The sequence below is a fragment of the Erigeron canadensis genome, chromosome 3, assembly GCF_010389155.1.
Source record: "Erigeron canadensis isolate Cc75 chromosome 3, C_canadensis_v1, whole genome shotgun sequence".
Lineage (NCBI taxonomy): Eukaryota > Viridiplantae > Streptophyta > Magnoliopsida > Asterales > Asteraceae > Erigeron > Erigeron canadensis.
This window is the reverse complement of record NC_057763.1, coordinates 41,812,188-41,832,100: the sequence shown is the minus strand read 5'-3', so window position 1 is coordinate 41,832,100 and position 19,913 is coordinate 41,812,188. Positions and strand designations below refer to the sequence as shown.

The window sequence follows — 19,913 nt, the reverse complement described above, 5'->3', positions numbered from 1 at the left end:
TTAAAGACATATCATTTTTTCATCCGACCACGTATGAACTACACATTAAAGACATATCCACCTTAAGAAACTCATCCGTTGAACACCTATGTCGAACCCCCACCGAATCAAGCACCCCGGTGTGGATGTCAAACAACGTTAGTAGCACGCCGTTAAGGTACCAAACACCGTGCCTCATGTTTTGAAGTGAGCCCTTACATCATTAAATTTTTTATTTTATTTTCTTTTTTGTCTCTCCTTTCATGGTAACCGTGTCATGACGCTTTATATAATTTTGTTAGTAATTTATTTGTAGATAAATAAAACATTTTATTAGTTATATGTATAAGATGCAACTTCAAACTATTTTACAAATCATAATACACAAACAAAATTTAAGCTACAAAATAATACCTTAGGCTATCTCCAATGCTAAGGATGCCCTTAGGCGTCCTTGAGCTGCCACATCATATCCTTACAAATCCTTATATATCCTTATAAATCCTTACAAATTCTTCAAATCTTATAATTTTATCTCCAATCATATAAACATCCTTACAGTAAGGGCATCCTTCAAAAAATCCTTAGTTTTGAACAAGCTTCAACGGCAAAGGATATCCAAAGGCACCTAAGAACACTTAAGGGCACCCCATTGGAGATAGTCTTGCTTCTACCATAAGATTAACCTTAAAAAACCTACGAGTACTATACCCTACAGGCCTATACCATATAATGGCCTATACATATATATGATATGATGAAGGTACCTGTTGTTAATAAAGATATATGTGTAGATTGACTCTTTTCAGTCTCTAGTAGTTTTCCAGCTTGCAATTCGCAGAGCACTACACATTTTCATACTACACTGACTGACATATCTTTTGACAATATCATCAAAAAATTAAACACTCTATCTCTCTCTCTCCATGATAAATACAGTAATGTTCTTACATTATACTCTAGCTACCTACAGTATATAGGTTACACTTCTTTGTCTCAGTTTTACAAAAGCCAAAAAACTTTACAAATCAAAAAAAGAGAGAGACAGAGATCCAATGGTGAGAGCCCCATGTTGTGAGAAAAAAGGTTTGAAAAAAGGACCATGGACTCCAGAAGAAGATGCTCTTTTGATTGATAATATCAACAAAAATGGGTCTGGAGGTTGGAGATCTGTTCCTCAACTTGCTGGTACGTACCTAGTACTTTACTTTACTCCATCTTTTCTATCTACATTTTCATTACTTGGCATTTTTTTTTTCTTTCTTGTTCTCATCAAGATAATGAATGTGTTAGGATTTTGTATATAGTAAACATCGTTTAGATACAAACATATATGGTTGTTCTAATTATTGTTTTACTTACGTCTATAAATACCTTTTTTATTTATCACTTTTTATAGTTTGGTAACTTTGTTGTCAAATGGTTAGTAGTGCATATGAGACCTACTGAAAATTAAAGCCCTGTTGATATGCTTTTTATTCAATCAATGGTTAGTAGGGTGTGAACGAGTCGAGTTTAATAATGTTCAAGGAAGTTGAACTTGTATTTGATAACAACTAGACGTACAAGTTTTCTTGTACTACTTCTGATTAAAACAAAAAAACAAAAAAAAACTTAAGAGTCTAGTTGTGGATGGTTGGATGAGTATTGTATTTGACTAAAAAATTTTCAAGTCAACAAATACAGTAAGTATATTAACTTGTCTATACGAAATCTTGACCGAAAAATAAGAAACACACAAACCTTGAAATTAAGCGGTTATTTATTCTTTACGAATGTCAGAACATACTCGTATTAGGCCGCCCCCAATCGTCACTTCTTAAGCCCGGCGTGACGCTCGCCAATCCACCGTGTCGTTCCTCAGCGTTTTTTAGACATGATTTGACTAGGTTTATTTAGTGGGCCATTTATGTGTATGTGCGTGTTTAATATTTTTTGATTGGGAATGTGGTGAGAATGAGAGTATGATAGAGAGATGGTACTCCTTGGGTGTGTTTTGGAAAATGAAAGCTGATGTCAGTCAAAGATGAGGTGATATCGAAGCCAGGACCGAGAGAGAACTTAAACATAGGGCGACTTTTACAAACAAATTTGTTCAAAAAAGTCCAAGTATAATTGGCCAATATATATCTTTCCATGGAAACTAGCTTTCTGATTCATATAGAACATGTTTCCATATACTTGACCAATCTTTGTTTGTTTAGTTCATACTTCACAGGGTCTGACTTGGCTTAGTACTTTCTTGTCTACCAAAATAAATTCAAAATTTAATACAACTCTATAAATGGTTTATCAAATATAAATATAGTATGTCATTCAATTCAATAAGATGCAAAAACCATATGGACCAAATAAACACATCATAAATATGTTGCAATAATTGATTACAAGAAAAAATGATATAGAGAAGATTGTCATGCATTATGCAACAGTGACAAGAACAAACCACGAAATGGTCCAAAATGTCCCCATGCCTTGCCGTGGGGATTGGATATGGTTGTGAATAATGTACTGGGGTACCGACAAAATTTCAGGTTTTAACAATTCAACTTACCACAAGGACTTATGGCGCTAGTGTCGTGTAATTCAATTGGTAATGGATAGGACAACTTTACCACAAATAGCGTCTCGGGTTTAAGCCCAAGCGACAACTTTACCACAACTTGGCCTTGCTGGTTATCAACCTAGCCCATGATTTTTTAATATGGCCCATTTTGATCTGCACATATAAATGTGAATATGACACATTTTATAAATCCTTTAAACATGCTTGCTTGTCAAATTACTTGCCACTGATGGGAATACCAGAATATCTTTTTCTGTCATTTTTAACCAAATAATCTTGTGTTTCACTCCCAAAATTTAAAAGTTCTTGTCTTTTTGCTATTTAATATTGATGAATATCCATTTTCTTGCTTAGTATGACATTTAAAGCTAGGAACAGTATGAATAGCCAGTGGGTCTGGTCTGGCAATGGTCACTTGCACGCCACATGTTATATGCACATATATTTGTTCCTTTTGGTTCACACATTCAAATCTATTCACGTGGATACTTATATCTAATATTTTTTACCCTCCAAAATGAAAGAAAATGAGCTTTCCCATTTAGGGAAATCCTGGATATATGATCGTGTGATATTAAATAAATCAGATAATTAGTCGAAATGAATCGGGCTAATGCCAAAATTGTAATACAGTCTAAATTGTAAGCTAGAAATGGTGAAACTGGGATGCGATTTACTTTGTTACCAATGCGAGCAGTATTTGACTATTTTACCTGTCTGTGTAACCGTCTAACACATATACCTAATATGGTGAAAATAGCCCGTCTCACTAGATTATGAATTGTCAAGAAAGGTGACTTTCCACTCAAAACTTGCATATTAGATATCACCGTTCTGGATGTCATTTAGAACTTTTGTTTTGTTAAATGCAATGTTCTGTGGTGGCAGGCCTTAAGCGCTGTGGGAAGAGCTGTCGTCTGCGCTGGGTAAACTACCTCCGGCCCAACATCAAGCGTGGTCCCTTTACCCCTGAAGAAGAAAAGCTAGTTATCCAGTTACATGCCATTCTTGGCAACAGGTAGTCTTTTCAGGCTTCTTAGTATATGTCAAGGTTGTTAATTGACAAAATGGGTGGTTTAGATTGGTTTAACCCAGAACATTTTTTATTCAAAGTTTTTTAGGTTCTTACAGATAGTTTATTTGTCAAATATTACTTCAAAAACAAACCAAATTTCTTTATGCATGGGAGGTTTTGTAAAAAAAGTACACCTTTGGCAACTTTTGATTAGTTTAGCTCGTTTAACTTTTATGCTACCCGTTTAGCCTATCATAATAATATACCACCCGAATTGACCCGTTGATATGTCAGCAAGTCTGAAATAGCCACCTCTACTTGCAATTTGGTATAAAAGCAATTGGTATAACAAAGTTTAACGTGCCCATGTTATCCTGATTTTGTCTTTCAGGTGGGCTGCAATTGCTGCTCAACTAGGAAGAACAGATAACGAGATCAAGAACTTATGGAACACTAATTTGAAAAAACGCCTTTTGTCCATGGGAATTAATCCACAGACCCACGAGCCAAATAGCTTGGATGGTTCAACTAAACGACTCCCCAGGTCTCCATCCACTCGACACATGGCACAATGGGAAAATGCCAGGCTGGAAGCCGAGGCCCGACACTCGACAGAATCTTCAGCTTCATTACAAGTCAAACCACATGAACAGATAAACACAACCGACTATTTCCTACGTCTTTGGCACTCAGAAGTTGGCGAATCTTTCAGAACTGGGAAGCCGGCCTGCTTTAGTCCAGTTTCCCAGGCCTCAGTCTCTGGAACAACCAACGAAATCAGGGTTAAACTAGAGCATGAAGCAGACACAGATTTCTCGTGTGCAACAAGGAGTGATGATGGGGAAGGCGTAACCTTCTACAATGGGGTTACGAAGCAGTCAAGCCCAAGTGAAATGGAGGATTCATCCGATACTGTGCTACATTTGTTCTTTGATTTCCGCGGGTACAATGATATGAGCTTCTTAGAAGATCAGATCGATTAGAAGTCATGGATTCTATTTTGGTAGGCGTGCTTGACCGGTATATATATGAAGACTTAAGTTTCTTTTTCCCAAGTCTTCAGTGTAATTTGATTAGTAGTAACCAACATGTTGCAGAAACTTTCATATATAATATGATTATAATATTCTTAATGAAAACATCTATGTTCTTCCTATACAACATAACAAACAAACCAACCTGGAATGACCTGTAAAACAAATTACAAACTTGTAGGATTTAAGGCGATAATAATGTTGAGACGTTTTAAATACTTTAACCTCCGAAGCAACCAATGAGCTTCTTTGGAAGGGTTCCAGTGGCGCGATATTTGGCAGCCAATTCTTCTGCCTTCAACTTATCCTCCCCTTTCTTGGCTTCAACCATGGCTCGTTTTTCTTCGGCTTGTTTGTGAACCAACCCCGCCTTGTTCTTCATCTTTTCTCCATATTCTGCCTTTTTCTTGTCAAATTTCTCCTGAAGGTATGAATTAAATAAGAGCATTTTCCAATAAAAATGTTTATCACAAGTGGATTGAAGTACCCTTGGCAGCCATTAGGAGTACCTCTATTTGTTTCAACTTAGCTTCAATATCTGCTTTCTTGGTGTTTTCCCAGGAAGTTATAGCAGATAGCTCCTTTTGTGCCCTGTTTGTTCATTTACAAATAAATTAATAAAACGATTCATGATCATTGAGATTGTAAATGAACCAGACTGCATGCACATATAGCGAGTGCAATCAAGTTAGATTCACTCGATTATGACTTAAATGCGTTCAGCTAAACTTCCAGACTCCGAGTAAAAATCACTTTGGTATTAGACCGTGATCATTTTCTAAACTCGACTGTCGTGCATCTATATACTTGTGTCAATTATCTATAAAGTTTTGAAACATATAAGAGCTCTCGATGGTCATAATGAACAAATGATATCTCAAGCTTTACTTATAGAGCATGTTCAGCAGAATTAAATGAAGCCCAAAATAAAGAAAATCTTACTTATTTTCCGCCTTGGACTTTTCAGTTTCCTCCCAGGCCTTGATGAAAGACAACCTCTTCTCTTTTTCAACCTCAGCCAACGCAACATCTGAACAAAAACATAAGCATACTCGATCGTCAAACAGAACACACTACATAAAAATAAAACGAAGAAGCATCATTTTGCTTAATAATAATAATAAATAATTAAGGGGATGAAAATATAAGGCTTTTAGGTACCTAAGTTTAGGATGAAACACTCACATATTGTTTTTTTAATTTATAAAATTCATGAGGGCCCAAACATTTATTCATTAATAAAAAATATTAAAAAATTTGTATGTGGGGGTTCCACACCTAAGCTTAGGTGCCGGACAACCTTATATTCACTTCTCCCAATAATTAAACAGAGTTTGGTAATCACAAACTAATTACCTCTGTCAAGGGAACTTTTTTCTTTTTTCACCACAGGAGCTGGAGTCTCTGAGATTTCAATTATAAATTTCAAACTTAAGTCAAAAAACGGATTTGCAACAATAAACAGGAAAAGTACCCGACTCAAGTACCAACAAAACAAATGAATGACCATGTTTTCTGTTACTAATTACCTTTGACAACACGAGCCATAGATGCTAGATTGAAATAGTAATATGTATACTAAATATATTATAAAACTTTTCTTCTAGTGTTTTCTCTTATCAATATGCAAATAGTACTAGAATGAAGTAACACCACAGTTGCTTAAATATGATGGAAAGTTTTAATTATTCCACAGGTTGTATGGGTTGGGCCATAGATTCCTCCTATTTTTCCTTGCAAATTTATTAGCATTGGCAGCAATACTTAATTGAAATAAAGACTAACTTGTGGGGGCAATAATCACCTTTTTAGTTGTATTATTGGTGAAATGTTTTTTAAATCCAAAAACTATTTTAAACAGAGAATTAATCCTTTATTTGTTTTCTTTGGGTCAAAAGTGAAATCAGCAAACATGTACTATAGAGGAATGCATGTGTACGTAGCATCTTCTTATCTTATTACTCCTATGTCAATAAAAGAAGAATCCATTACCTATCAATCAGCATAATATTAAATTGATAGTACTACTTTTCTAGAAAAAAAAAGTGTTTTTCAGGAAAATTCGAGAAAGACAATAATTGTTTAAAATTGACTAACAAAACTCAGTCGAATTATTATAATTAAATAGTTAATTATTTATTTACTCGTATACAAAACAAAAAAAAAAAAGGAAAAAAAGAAAAAACAGAGACAGAGACAGTATTATATACTTTCATCAGCGAGTGACGTGGAATCATCAGCCGGTGGTTTAGTTTCAGGTACAGCTGACGGAGGATCAATAGGTTTCTCCGGCGCAACGACAGATGGCGCCGGAACCGTTTCCGGTGAAGGTACTACTTCGGGTTCGATTTTAACAGGTACTTCAGTTGCCATAGCGATCGAGTAATAATTTCCAAGAAATTCTTATTATTATTAATTAATAGGTATTACTACTAGTATTAGTGGTGATAGAGTTTGTTTATAATATGGAGATATATATGGAGAGATATGATATGATTGGCGGTGATTTCGGAATTTGAGGGAGGGGGCGGAGTATATATATATTATTATATAGATACATACATATACAGTGGTGTGTGAGGTGTTATTATCAGAAAAGAAAATATAGAAAAGAGGATAAATATTTGCTACTCCATAATGATTGTATGTATTATGGAACACTACACACTCTGTTTGCCGACAGTTAAAACGGGTAACTTGCGCGCTTAACTTCTGCCGACTTCATACTCACTCACTCACTCACACGTCTTCTTTTCTTTATATAATATATATATTCACCTTGATTCTCTTAGAAATTAAAAGTACATCTAATTTGCATATCTACAAATGATCATACGTCTTTATCAAATTCAAAAGCTAAACCCTTAATTGATAGAAACAATGATTTTATATGTGTTCGGGAATTATTTTTTTTGATAGGCGTGACAACGAAGGATCTAGACTATATTGTTTTATACTTATCATTTTTAATACTTAATAAAATGAAAACTCCATAATAAACTTTAATCTAAGTCTCCACAAAGTCCTTTGTATAAAAATAACCACAAAGGTTAGTAGATGTTGAATAACTACAAAGGTTAGTAGATGTTGCCTACCAACTTTGTAAATGATACACTAATACGATAAATTTACTAAAATAGATAATAAGTTATTATTTAAAAAAAAAAAAATACTGGAAAACAATTAGACAGCCAAACCACTTGATCAGTAGGTAAATGACCGGCTGGAAGTGATATACGTAGTGATTATAAAAGTAATAATTTAATAAATAGTCATTTAGTTTCGGGCGAAGGGGGCCATGTAACCAAAAACACCCCAGGCACGTCCAAATAATCTTTGTGGGCTCCTTTTCGCCAGCGAATCCAATGTGTCTCATTTAATATCAACAATTTTAACCACCCAATTATATCTCTTTTTGGACCCCATTTCACAAATTTTAACCTTTTTTTGAGTTGCACATGATGACACATGGAGGTAACAAATAATTAGACATCTCATACATCATATCTACTCCTACGGGTATTTGGCGTGTCAAACATGAGTAACAACTACCACGATGCAATGATAGCAATAACTTTGAGTAATCTTTTAATATGTTTAATGTTGTTTATATGCCGGTTAAAAATGAGGATATATAATTTTAACTTTTTAATTGGTTAGAATTTACTACATCGTCTTTCAATAAAAAGATATCAATATTTTGTAGTTCAGTTAAATAAAGATGAAGCATGTTGTCCACTCCATGTCATTAGAGGTGTTTGATATTTGCTTATTTATAAGCGTTTTTCTGTTGAAAAAATAAGTAGATACCCACATATTTTCTAAACGTGTGTATTCCTTATAAATTAAACTATTTGTGATGCTTTTCCTTAGGCATGGTCCTTAACAGAAATACGAGGCCCTATTTCGTTTATCGCTAATCTGTTTACAAACCAAACAATAACCTAATAAGAAAGAAAAAACAATCACAAACACCCCAAGGTACTATACATACATATTCGTTTTTATTGATTAATGTACACATAAGATATGCTAAACTATTAAAGTGACATAGTCAATTATGGATTCTGTTTGTTTTTGCCAATGTGATGTGATTTTCAATATTGGGATAAATACAAAGACAAGTTGTTTTAAAATAACAAATGCCTAGAAGAAAAGACATGCTTTTGTATGATTAAACTATGCCAAACACACATAAAAGGTTATTTATATGGGAGTTCTTCTAAAATAAGAAGAGGAATCTACCAAATATAACATTTATGTGCATTACCAAATATATTATAGTTTTAAATTGTTTTACTAGTAATTCCACAACCATCACATTAATAATGTTATAAAATTATAAAAAGTAATATAATTTATATACTCGATCAAATAACCAATAGAAATTAAATTAAACAACTAAATGACTAATCGCATTAAAAGAAGATTGGGCCAAAAAGACCCGTAGTATTATCAGTGATGGGCCAAGGAAAAGGTTGGGCCATAAACCGAATATAAAACGAATGATTGTGTTGTCACGCAAAAGCTTTCAGCCATATATGATATATCCACAAAATAGCAGGCTGCGGCTGCGCATTGTCGCTCAATTGTTTACACAAAACAGGTCTTCGGCTAGCTTATTTGTCGCCCGGTTAAAAAAAAATCCGATAACCAACTTCGTTCAGTCGTTCACCGCTGTTTGTTAATTAAACCGGTCGTCTTCCTCATACCGACTATCAATGGCCCAATCTCTTTCTTAATGCAATTAATTGTTTGATCGAGTTAGTCGGCTTAAGGTTTTTGGTGATTTTAAACGAGATCAAATTATGAGGTCTAGTTAATTAGATTAAAGTAAGCAAATAAAGCAAAAAAAATTGTAGTTTAAATTATGTTGTTAAAATATCACTGATACTCCTTTACGGACCAAAATACCCTCATGTGCACGACAAGTGAGAGATCTAACAGATTGGAGAAAACGTCCCTTTGCATAAAGGACTTGATGTGATCTTATCCTCTCAAAAGGAATGTCAATGTCATTTCAGATAGTTAAAGACGAAACTTGATTATTAGGGTAAACCACAAGGACGATTTAGGCCATTTACTCTAAAAACATGATTAGAAAATCTGTAAACGAAGAATAGTATAGGTACTAGATATGTAATTTTATCTGTATGTATAAAGATTACTGGAATTCCTTATCTATCAACAATTATCCATTCCATTCCCTTCCCTTTCATTTCCCTCCAATGAATTCATCATCGAAACAACAAGAATGGGGAGAAAAGATTTCACAAACAGTTTTCACAGCATACAACCGTCTTCCCAAAAAAGGAAAGCCTCAAGGCCGTGAAGTCACTGTCTTAGCCGCATTTCTCACTTTCTCACCTTCCCAAGGTTGTCCTTTTTCTATAAATCTTTATATTGATACACAATTTTTATTAACTTTTGTTAATTATGTTATTAGTTGAACTGGGTGTGTTGAGATTTACATTAAAGTACACAAATTTGATGAATTGTGAACTTAATGTTGTAGAATTGAAAGTGGTGGCATTGGGGACAGGAACTAAGTGTATTGGTCGTTCTCGTTTAAGTGTTCGCGGCGATGTTTTGAATGATTCTCATGCCGAGATTATTGCTAGAAGAGCATTACTTAGGTAATGAATGTCTTCTTGTTATGTTTTTTACATTTACTATTTTGTGTTTCTTTTTTTTTTTTTTTTTAAATTTAGCTAAGTGCATTGTTGAACTAGGTATGTGATTACTTGATGTTATACAGTATAGAAAACTAATGAATTCAACATTTCACATTAATTTAGTATTTTATTAACCCATTTAAATAATGTTACCCAAAAGTTTAATTAGACTATAGAGTGAACTTGTAATACACCGAAAGTGCAATTGAAGTACACTGTCTCGATTAGGAGTACAATTGAGAAATTAGCTTGATACTTTAGGTGATATAAGCTATATACATACAACTATATATACACACACACACAATACTTATTACTTAGAGTATACTTTGATAAATTCAAAGGGGTTTAGCCCAAGGTTTGGGAATCTCAGCTGGTCTACAATAATATGCGTGGGTTCAGTGACTGCAGAGTTAGTGTGGAGCAAAGGTCAGCATTACCTTCAAAATATTATCATCAGGGCGGCGATTGTGGATTAGTTATCAAAGTTTTCTGTTGTAATTTAGTTTATTGTGACGAAAAATATACAATAGTGAAAACAGAATCCGTTTCCATATGGTGGGGGCAAAAAGCGAACTAGTCTTTTGCCTTTTACATAAGAAGACTTCCTAAAAAATTTCAACTTTATTTATAGCTTAGACTTCAGGAAGGATGTTGACACAAACAAAAACATCAATTTATATACTTGTGGTTTGCTTGTGATTTGATAGTGTAAACATAGATGGATTAGTTTAGCTGACAGTAATCTACATTAAGAAAAGTTGTGAATTGGATTGTTATATACGAAGTAATATGTCCTGACAATATAGAGCAAGAGTTTACGTTTTCTCTTTAAACCGTTGGAAACCAACATTAGGACGAACTCATGTATAAATATGGGGGCGTGTTTTGTACTTGTTGACTTTAAATATGCAGAAGTGAAATCAGGAGGAACAGATCATGTTTTGTATCGTTTCTAGCTGAAATATATAGCAAGATTTGACAGTATGGTCTCAATATATGTTGTATGTGTTCCAGGCACTTCTATTCAGAGATTCAAAAGGGTAACACGCAGTTTCCAGGCACTGCTGCCACAGACTCCCTCTTCTATCAGGAGGCAGGTGGTTTTGGCAATGGCAAGTACAAGATGAGACCGGGTTGGCAATTGCATTTATACATATCACAGTTGCCTTGTAAGCTGCCAGTCTTATTTCTTACATTTTCAATGGTTTTTTTTCACCAATTTAAAAGTGAGTCACTCTAATGATTGTTCAACTTATTGTAGGCGGAGATGCCTCCCTCAATTCACAGATTTTACCTTGCTTAAATAGTTCGATAAAAGAAGGTTGTGCAATATCTTCGACAAGCAAACTGAATGATCTCATGGAGGAATTTTTGGAGTCAGCCATGAAGAACAATGGTAATTCTAGCTCAACTTGATTCATTTGTATTTTCATTGACAATAAATTTTAGTTTCATTCTTCTGGAGGAATAAGTTTCCATAACAACAAATTGTATGATATTTAATTGTGTTTTGACGAATGTACCTTGATTACATGGAAGTACTAAGAAGATTTCTATTTTAGGTGATTGTTCACAGGTCAGAGGCACTGTTCAAAGGAAACCTGGTCGTGGCGATGCAACTTTGTCAGTGAGTTGTTCTGATAAAATTTCTCGCTGGAATGTTGTTGGCATTCAAGGTTCATTTTTCATTCTTTATTTGACCCATATGTTACTGGCACGGCTAATTTTAAACTCCTCTCTTTAATTTTCTTTTGTTGCTCTTTTGATAAATAAATGATTCATAGCTAAGTATTGGCAATTCCTGTATTTCCATGAGTTAAATATGTGTTTTATGAATAAGTAAATCGACTAGATATGCCTATATTCTATATTAAGACAATTTTATTTTATTTTTTTTTGTCTTTTTCGTCTTTGTCAGAAATATCGCCTCTTTTTCAAGATTTTTTTAAAATTTCCGGGCCTTGTATCCATGATATAAGTTCTCACAATATTACTCATATAAATGTTTTTTAATCTGTTGTATGCAGGGGCGTTACTTTCTCACATTCTGCAGCCAGTTTACATTTCATCAATCACTGTTGGGCAATCTCGTGTTTGTTCTGACAAGGAAGTAGAAGACCAGTTGACAAGGGCTTTGAGTGATAGAATCCTACCATTATCAAAGAAACTAACAAGTCCGTTTAAAGTGAATAAGGTTGTAAGGTGCTTAGATATTCCTTTTATTCTTCTTTGATTACTGGTTCCAGTTTCTCAGTATTTTTTTCCACTAAATATGCATGTTTGTTTGTACTTGGCAGCCGACATTTTCTGTAGCTTCGGTACCTCTAGAGGTGTTTCGTCATGCTGAAACTGCCACATCCACTTTAACATGCGGGTATTTCTTCAATTGGGAGTTTTAAGTGTAATTTAGTTAAACCCTATCCATCTGTTATGCTCATGTGAAGAGTGACTACAGATATTCTATCAGCTGGAATAAGTCCGGCCTGCATGAAGTCATTCTTGGAACCACTGGTCGAAAACAGGGGACATCTGCAAAAGGTGCCATGCACCCCTCTTCAGAGTCAACTTTATGCAAGTAAGTTGACAGGATTTTTAATGCAGAATCTTTACGAAACCCCTCCGTTACACAAAATTTGCAACTTTTTTACATGGTACATAGATTAAGGGAATAGTTTAAATTATTCGGATTTCTAACTCAATATCGCCAAGGAACTTAAATCCTAATAATATGATCATGAGAATAAATGAACTTCCATACAATTAAGCTTGTATCATTTTGTTGTGGATGTTTTTTAAACCCTCATTACCTTCTCCATCCCCAAATTTTTGACCGTGAACATAGTTCAACACAATTAGTCAATTATTGGCGAAATGTCTATAATAACCCTTCAGTCCTTCAATGATTTAAGCTGATCAGTTATCTGTAATGATTAGGGTGATTAATAGGTCATGTACCCTATATGAGCATGGCTTTAGGTAATCTGCGAAAGGTTCTGACCAAAGTCGAGTGTCAACATCCAAAGAAACTTTGTATCTTTCATTGAGAAAAAATAGCTGTAATGTTTGATCTTTAAAACTAGGTAATTAAAACTTGAAATATCACCACAAACGAAGTATTACAACTGTTATGGGCAATTCCGAAGTGCAAATTGCTGCAACTTTTTGTGTGTGTGTGTGTGGGTGTTGGGTGGGTATCATTTTCAAACTAGTTACATATACTTACGCTCTATTTATATCCATTAATCCATTAATGAGATTTTCAGTTACTTGTTTAACCTTTTTTTGGTTTTTACTATCCAGGAAGAGAATGTTGGAGTCATTCTTGTCACTCGGCCGGTCTTTAGCCAACTTTCCGTTGAGCGAAACATCATATCAGAGACTAAAGGTGATACTTTTTTATAGTCCACTTTAGCAGGATACAAAAACTGTTATGTAGGCTCATTTTGTTAGTTTGATGAACTTACTACTTCTGCAGGAAAAGGCCGAAGAATATAATTCAGCCTTAAAAGTATTTAAAGAAAGCCCGCAGTTTAGCAATTGGCTCGAGAAGCCATTAAAGTTTGAGCCTCCTGTTCTTATAGGACTATGAGTTAAACTTCAGGTATTTCAATTTCTTTGTCCATTAGTACTAGACGAACTGAAACTTGAATATGTAATGTAATGGGGTGAGTTATTTTGAGAACCACTAAAAAAAAAAAGAACGCGAGAACCAATCTCAGCCCTCCATTTATCAAAATCAGGAAGGGCATGTTTGTCATTATCAAAAGAATTGTCCAACACTCTTTTTCTCTCTCCTCTTATTAAATCAAAAAATATCCAAATTATTAAAAAACTTTTATCTCACAAACCGTACATCGTTAGACGGAAAAAAAAAACATGGGTAGTCTTGAAATTTCGTCCTCTTTCATTAGAGATGCGATTCGATATACTTTTGACGACTTTTTAAATTTCGTTTTTTTTTTCCATCACGTTCATCCTACACATGTGTAAGTACAACCTACACATGTATAGGAAAGACCTGGAACTGGTGACTTGTATAACCTGCCCATGGGTAAGTACAAACTACACATGGGTAAGTTACTTATAAAGTTCAAAAATGATGAGGACGCATTGTAAAACCCTAAATACTAAACCCTAAAGCTTAATTTCTAATCTGAGGGGGAGGCTACTTTCTAAAAACCCAAGAAAATCTAAACCCTGAATGCTAAACCCTAAAAACCTAAAACGGATGAGGGTTCCCACTCTAGGGTTTAGGGTTTGAAGGTCGAGGTACACGGTACGCTTTAGGGTTTAGGGTTTGAAGTTGTAGGGTTAGCCGAGCTTAATTGCTAATCCGAGAGGGAAGCTACATTCTAAAAACCCTGGAAAATCTAAACCCTGAATGCTAAACCCTAAAAACCTAAAAAGGATGAGGGTTCCCACTCCAGGGTTTAGGGTTTGAAGCGCGAGGGTTAGCCTATATCGGCTAACCCTCGACCTTCAAACCCAAAACCTAGAGCAGGATGTATTAGGGGTAAGTACAACTTGCCCATGGGTAAGTACAACTTACACATGTGTAAGATGAACGTGATAAAAAAAAAAAAACTAAATTTAAAAAGTCGTCAAAAGTATATCGAATCGCATCTCTAATGAAAGAGGACGGAATTCTAAGACTACCCACGCTTTTCTTTTCGTCTAACGATTTACGGTTTGTGAGATAAAAGTTTTTTAGTGAATTAGATAGAATTTTATTAAAGTAAGAGAGAGAAAAAAAAGGAGCTGACGAAAATACCCTCTAGTGTTGAGAGAGGTTTTTTATTTTTAATCTGGTCTATCCATTTTCTTTGATCCAAGGGTGTAGAAGAGTTCTTGAGTTCTTTTTTTTTTTAAAGTTCTCAAATAATCCCTCCTCTGTAATGTAATATCAGTAAGTTACACACATATATAAATGTATGCACATCCAATCAAGCACAAACACATATATGGTTTTAATACAGGAGGAAATCTAGTCTCAAAATTTAAAATCAATAACATTGTGTCAGTTTCAAAGGTCAACTCATATTAGGCTCAAAAATCAAATGTTCGTCCTTTCTTTTTAAAATGAATGGACTAGCGTTTATTTTGGTTTATTATGACTTGTATTATTAGCAAGTATAAGCATGATCAAATGGTCCTAAGTTTGACCGTGGAATTCCACATTTTGTAGATGGCTGAGCTGCCATTGGACCTGTTGAGATGGCTTCTTTTCCAAGGCCTGAAGTCTCGTTTCTTATGCATCTTCTTTGCTATATTATCTCTTAGCTCAATTTTTTGTCCTTTTCTAAAGGTTTGTTTTGCATGTAATTTTAAGTTGTAAAATCTACTTTCATCAAAAGAATACCTTGCAATTCAATTTAGTTATTTTTGTTTATGGCCTTACCAATTGCTCAAAACAAAGTTGGTTATGTCGATAGAAAATATTCCCTTTATGGCAGCCTAGAAATTGATTTGGACTAATGGTCAATCACTATGTAGATTCCCTTGCTAGATGCCAGATGAGCAACATTTACATCCCCTTGCTACAGAATATGTTGTGAAGATGGAGTTGGAGATGGGTCATTGACTATTTTAGTTCTGGTCAAAAGTCAGACTAACCGAAAGTGAAAATCGCTAATCCTTTGCCATAATAACACATAAGATGAGTACCAAAGGGCATTTAGTCTAGTGATTTCGGGGGTTGCCCATCAATCTAAAGGTTGTAGGTTTAAGTGTCGTTGAACTATATATTAGGTGGATTAGTAACTTTTTTGCCTTTTGAATAAATACGAGTAACACTTAAGATGAATAAATAGTCATCTTCCTTTCCTTTCTCATGTTTTTCATAATTCTAATCGCTTATTTCCACAACTTTCTTCTATAAATGACTCGCGTTGAAATGGTCAAACATATTGCTATGCCCAACTTTTACTTCACGTTCATTTGAATTCTTATACCTATTCGTAGAAGAATTCATAATGCTGCAGATAAAGTCACTATAAAAGCTAGAGGTCTCATTTGATTTTAAAAAAGAGAAACTGTCAATAAGATTAATTTGAAATCTATCTAATAGTAACATTACAATGAACATGTGAGCATTTATAATCCTAAATAACATTACATTTTTGGTGTAAAATTTGTAAAACAAAACTTATAAACCGCGGGAATATATTAGTGGTAGTCTTTTTACTTCAGATGTATTATGATTCGTGCATAATCGAGTTAATAAAGTTCCTAACTTCAACTTATTCTTTTTTTGTTTTGAACGGCTAACTTCAACTTATTCACCTGGTGATATATATCATCTGAAACTGCGACTTTGTGTATTTCCAAAATATTTTGTTTTTTTCATCCTCGTGCAAACTTAAACACATTTGTTTGACGTTATATTCTTTTTCTATATTCCCCTCATATAATCAAATTGTTGAAAGAGACTAAACACCTTATTATCAATTATTGAAAGTGACTAAACATCCAAACAATGTATCTTAATTTGAACAAGAAAGTGGGTATAACATTTAATATTTCATTTTAGCCTTTGAACCGTAACAATTTTCCGTTTCACTTCTTAATCTTTGTTTTCATATATACATTAATTAAGTTATTATATTCGATCCCTGAATCTCTTTTGTAGTTCTAGTTTGGATACATCTTTTCTAAACCTTTTCATATTGGCCCTTAAATTTATTTTGTTTTCATTTCATATTTTCATTTTCCCCTCACTTTTATACTTACTGATTACATCGGTCTGCAACACGTGTAAAAACAAACCTTGTCAGGCCGGTCCCAACACACGTCTTGGGGATGTCATCGAGCTCGTCGACTATTATGTGCTTGGCACCGAGCTCGTTGTCGTGGCCGACGTTGAGCGAGGGCGTCTAAATTTGGACACGTAAAGACAAAATATGAAGTTGACTAATTTTCTTGCTTTCAAAGGCAAATAGCCATATACACTTTAAAGGCTTTAAGGCAACCTGGATTTAAGCCGTTTCATCTCCGACCAATTATGAGTACGTTTGGGTCAACTACAACATGCATAGCACGATTCATCCGATTATTATTAGTATTATGACTTTAATCATAAATTCACCCCCCAACGGTGGGCAAAATGGTTATAAAAAAAAACACAACAGGGAACTTATATATTAATTAATTGATAACTTTGATTTCAAGTATTTTGTGTTCTCATATTGCGTGTTTGATCCATTAATGGAACTTGGAAAAGTCTTATGTGGTTTAAATATATGTCTCATAAACTTAAAAGAGTTAGAAAGTAAGAGGTTGAATTTACAGCATTAAACCATTATTAACTCCATTATTTTTATTTGTAGTTAAATTAGAGATGTGATAGAGTCTAGCTAGTTCATTCATAAGCTAGTTGAACACTAAAAATAGCTCATATTGATCGAGCTTGAGCTACGGTATGAAATACTCGGCTTCTAAAGCTCACAAGTGCCATCCTTGTTTCTTGTAATATTTTACATTTAATCATATTGTGAATGTGTATACTTGAATAATAACTCTGTTTTAAGGCGAGTTGACTCCTACACTTACAAAAACTAGAGTTATGCCCGCGCAATGCGGCAATGTAATGACAGAGGCGATGGTGACGGTGACGGGTTTTGGTTGCGTGCGGCGGTGACAGTGGTGGCGGCAGCAATTGATGATGGCGGCGGCGGCGGTGATGGATGCGATTGGTGGTGGTTCCACGAGTTGGATCCATTTGGATCGGACTAAAAATGGTCTAACATTTAAGACTCGGGTCAACTTTGGTCAAACCCGGTCGACTTGATCGAGACTCGGGTTAACTTTGGTAATATTTTACTTTATTTTTTAAAAGCTTCTATTAAATTTTAAGTTTGTTCAAATTTATCTTTTTAAACAATTATGCTAAATGATTTCAAGCATTACTGTTTTAAGTTTAAAATTTATTACATATGAGTACATAATATACCTCCAAGAAAATAAGATGACAAAAGACGAAAACTAAAACACCAAAAGTGACCGATTCACCAATCCATGATCTTGGAGCACAATTCGATTATTTTGTTCTTTTTTTTTTAACTAACAAATTCTTATATCCTAATAATATACTCTAAATCTCCAAATGTTGCTCCAAGAGAGTCTCGAACCTCCGTTTACTCCAAAAAAGGCTAAGCTTCTAGCTTCTAGGCTAAAGGGAGTGTCTTTAGATAATTGGTTAAGGGTGGTGTTTTGGATGACATGACCGGCGATTCGGGGATGGGTTCTCCCCACTCCCCGCAACCTTACCACTCCACCAAAGTGGTGGTGGCGCAATTCCATTTGATTGATTGCAAACTCGATCATAATTTTGGGATGACCATGAGTTTGAGTGTGATAGCCGTTATGTAAAGTAAACCATGATCCTTCCACACATCTCTTGGTTCAAGATTTAGTTAAGAAAGTAATTGTATCATAAGTTCATAGCCAGCTTAATAACATACGTATTTACAAAAGTTTTAAATAGGAATCATCATCATCTATACAACTTGATTAACTCATTTTTTTTGTTATCTAACAATAAAAAAAATATCCTTTTTAAAAAAAAAAAAAAATCAAATTCATGTATTTCAGTTAACTAAGATAATTGTAATTTCATTTTCTTTAATGGGGAAGACACATGATACATAAACAAATTCATTGAAATGCGAAAAAGGAGGTTTCAATTCCTTAAACGTACCTAAAAAATACGATGTTTATTTGTGTTTCCAAACGTTGCGTATTTTATAGAGAAGATAAAAACATCTCTAAATTCTTTCAAAGTGCTATTTGAAATCAAAAAGTTTCTGAATATTTATGTCATGTGTTTGGTATTTTGTTTGACTATTTGTGGGATTTTTGCAATTCTACATTTCTACTTTGAGTACACATCACAATAATGTCTAGCATCGTGTCCTCACATGACAAATTGAAATGACCAAATGGGTAACTTGTATATCACAATAATGTCTACATTTGTGGGATATTTGTTTCTAATTTGTATATTAGCTTGATTTTTCTTTTAAATGTAAAGCGGATAAATGACTAATACTCCTAATTTTGATTAGTCCATGTCACATTTGAACTTTGGCAATGTTCTAAAATGTTTGTTCTTTCAGGTATAGATGGATATAACTTTGTTATAAAATCCTTTCATCAAATTTATATGTAATAGGATTCAAACCCATGACCACATAATAAAAAACTACAAAGTGGAAAACATCATTAACCACCACCACCAAGTTATCACCTCAATGGCTTACTCACATCATGGATAAAATAAAGAGTGTTTATAGCTAGAGAGATCGGGACTAATTAAATGGCAAAAGAAAATCTCAAACTAGAACATTGTTGTCGATATATATTGCTCTAATTTTTTTGTTTGATAACTTTGAAACCCAAACAAAAGGTACATAAATTTATATATGTGAACTGTTTTGTAAAATACATAAATTTATGTGCTCGTTATGTATTTATCGTACATTTTTTTATTTAACTTTTACAAGACTAGCTAATTAAAGTTCTAATAAATCTGTGCACGCTTGTTACAAATTCCATTATTTTTTTTTAAGTTGTGGATCATTTGCTCGCAACAGATAATCTAGCTTACGGTGTCTTAACCCGGGTCCACGCTAAAGAGTTCCCTC

At 34.1% G+C, this 19,913-nt stretch overlaps 3 protein-coding genes across 4 annotated transcripts; 2 read left to right on the top strand and 1 right to left on the bottom strand.

The window, feature by feature from the left end:
* The first annotated feature begins 786 nt into the window (after positions 1-786).
* LOC122593751 (transcription factor MYB17-like) lies at positions 787-4,699 on the top strand. The gene is made up of 3 exons (XM_043766196.1): positions 787-1,167; positions 3,434-3,563; positions 3,952-4,699. Exons 1-3 carry the CDS (start codon positions 1,035-1,037, stop codon positions 4,541-4,543), a joined length of 855 nt encoding a protein of 284 aa, XP_043622131.1. The 5' UTR covers positions 787-1,034; the 3' UTR covers positions 4,544-4,699.
* On the bottom strand, positions 4,652-7,154 carry LOC122593749 (remorin). Of its 2 annotated transcripts, XM_043766194.1 has the most exons (5): positions 6,805-7,154; positions 5,951-5,998; positions 5,537-5,624; positions 5,104-5,185; positions 4,652-5,015 (listed from the first exon to the last, which is right to left on the bottom strand). In XM_043766194.1, the coding sequence occupies exons 1-5, from the start codon at positions 6,965-6,967 to the stop codon at positions 4,815-4,817; spliced, it is 582 nt and encodes a 193-aa protein (XP_043622129.1). In that variant the 5' UTR covers positions 6,968-7,154; the 3' UTR covers positions 4,652-4,814. The 2 variants fall into 2 exon arrangements, with proteins under 2 accessions (XP_043622129.1, XP_043622130.1); XM_043766195.1 differs by lacking the exon at positions 5,951-5,998 and having other exon boundaries at positions 6,805-7,153.
* Positions 7,155-9,780: 2,626 nt separating this feature from the next.
* LOC122593748 (tRNA-specific adenosine deaminase TAD1) lies at positions 9,781-15,661 on the top strand. Its single transcript, XM_043766193.1, has 11 exons — positions 9,781-9,970; positions 10,110-10,230; positions 11,287-11,441; positions 11,534-11,668; positions 11,835-11,948; positions 12,300-12,466; positions 12,570-12,646; positions 12,728-12,847; positions 13,573-13,657; positions 13,748-13,873; positions 15,458-15,661. Exons 1-10 carry the CDS (start codon positions 9,823-9,825, stop codon positions 13,859-13,861), a joined length of 1,236 nt encoding a protein of 411 aa, XP_043622128.1. The 5' UTR covers positions 9,781-9,822; the 3' UTR covers positions 13,862-13,873; positions 15,458-15,661.
* The last annotated feature ends 4,252 nt before the right edge of the window (positions 15,662-19,913 follow it).

Excerpts from the sequence above, each read along its gene's own strand:
- LOC122593751 (XM_043766196.1), top strand. The coding sequence starts at position 1,035 with ATGGTGAGAGCCCCATGTTGTGAGAAAAAAGGTTTGAAAAAAGGACCA. Across the intron at positions 1,168-3,433 it reads ATCTGTTCCTCAACTTGCTG|GCCTTAAGCGCTGTGGGAAG; the intron begins GTACGTACCTAG and ends CTGTGGTGGCAG. Across the intron at positions 3,564-3,951 it reads CATGCCATTCTTGGCAACAG|GTGGGCTGCAATTGCTGCTC; the intron begins GTAGTCTTTTCA and ends TTTGTCTTTCAG.
- LOC122593749 (XM_043766194.1), bottom strand. The coding sequence starts at position 6,967 with ATGGCAACTGAAGTACCTGTTAAAATCGAACCCGAAGTAGTACCTTCA. Across the intron at positions 5,999-6,804 it reads CACGTCACTCGCTGATGAAA|AGACTCCAGCTCCTGTGGTG; the intron begins GTATATAATACT and ends TTGAAATCTCAG. Across the intron at positions 5,186-5,536 it reads AAGTCCAAGGCGGAAAATAA|GGCACAAAAGGAGCTATCTG; the intron begins GTAAGATTTTCT and ends ATGAACAAACAG.
- LOC122593748 (XM_043766193.1), top strand. The coding sequence starts at position 9,823 with ATGAATTCATCATCGAAACAACAAGAATGGGGAGAAAAGATTTCACAA. Across the intron at positions 11,669-11,834 it reads GTCAGCCATGAAGAACAATG|GTGATTGTTCACAGGTCAGA; the intron begins GTAATTCTAGCT and ends TTTCTATTTTAG. Across the intron at positions 13,658-13,747 it reads CATCATATCAGAGACTAAAG|GAAAAGGCCGAAGAATATAA; the intron begins GTGATACTTTTT and ends CTACTTCTGCAG.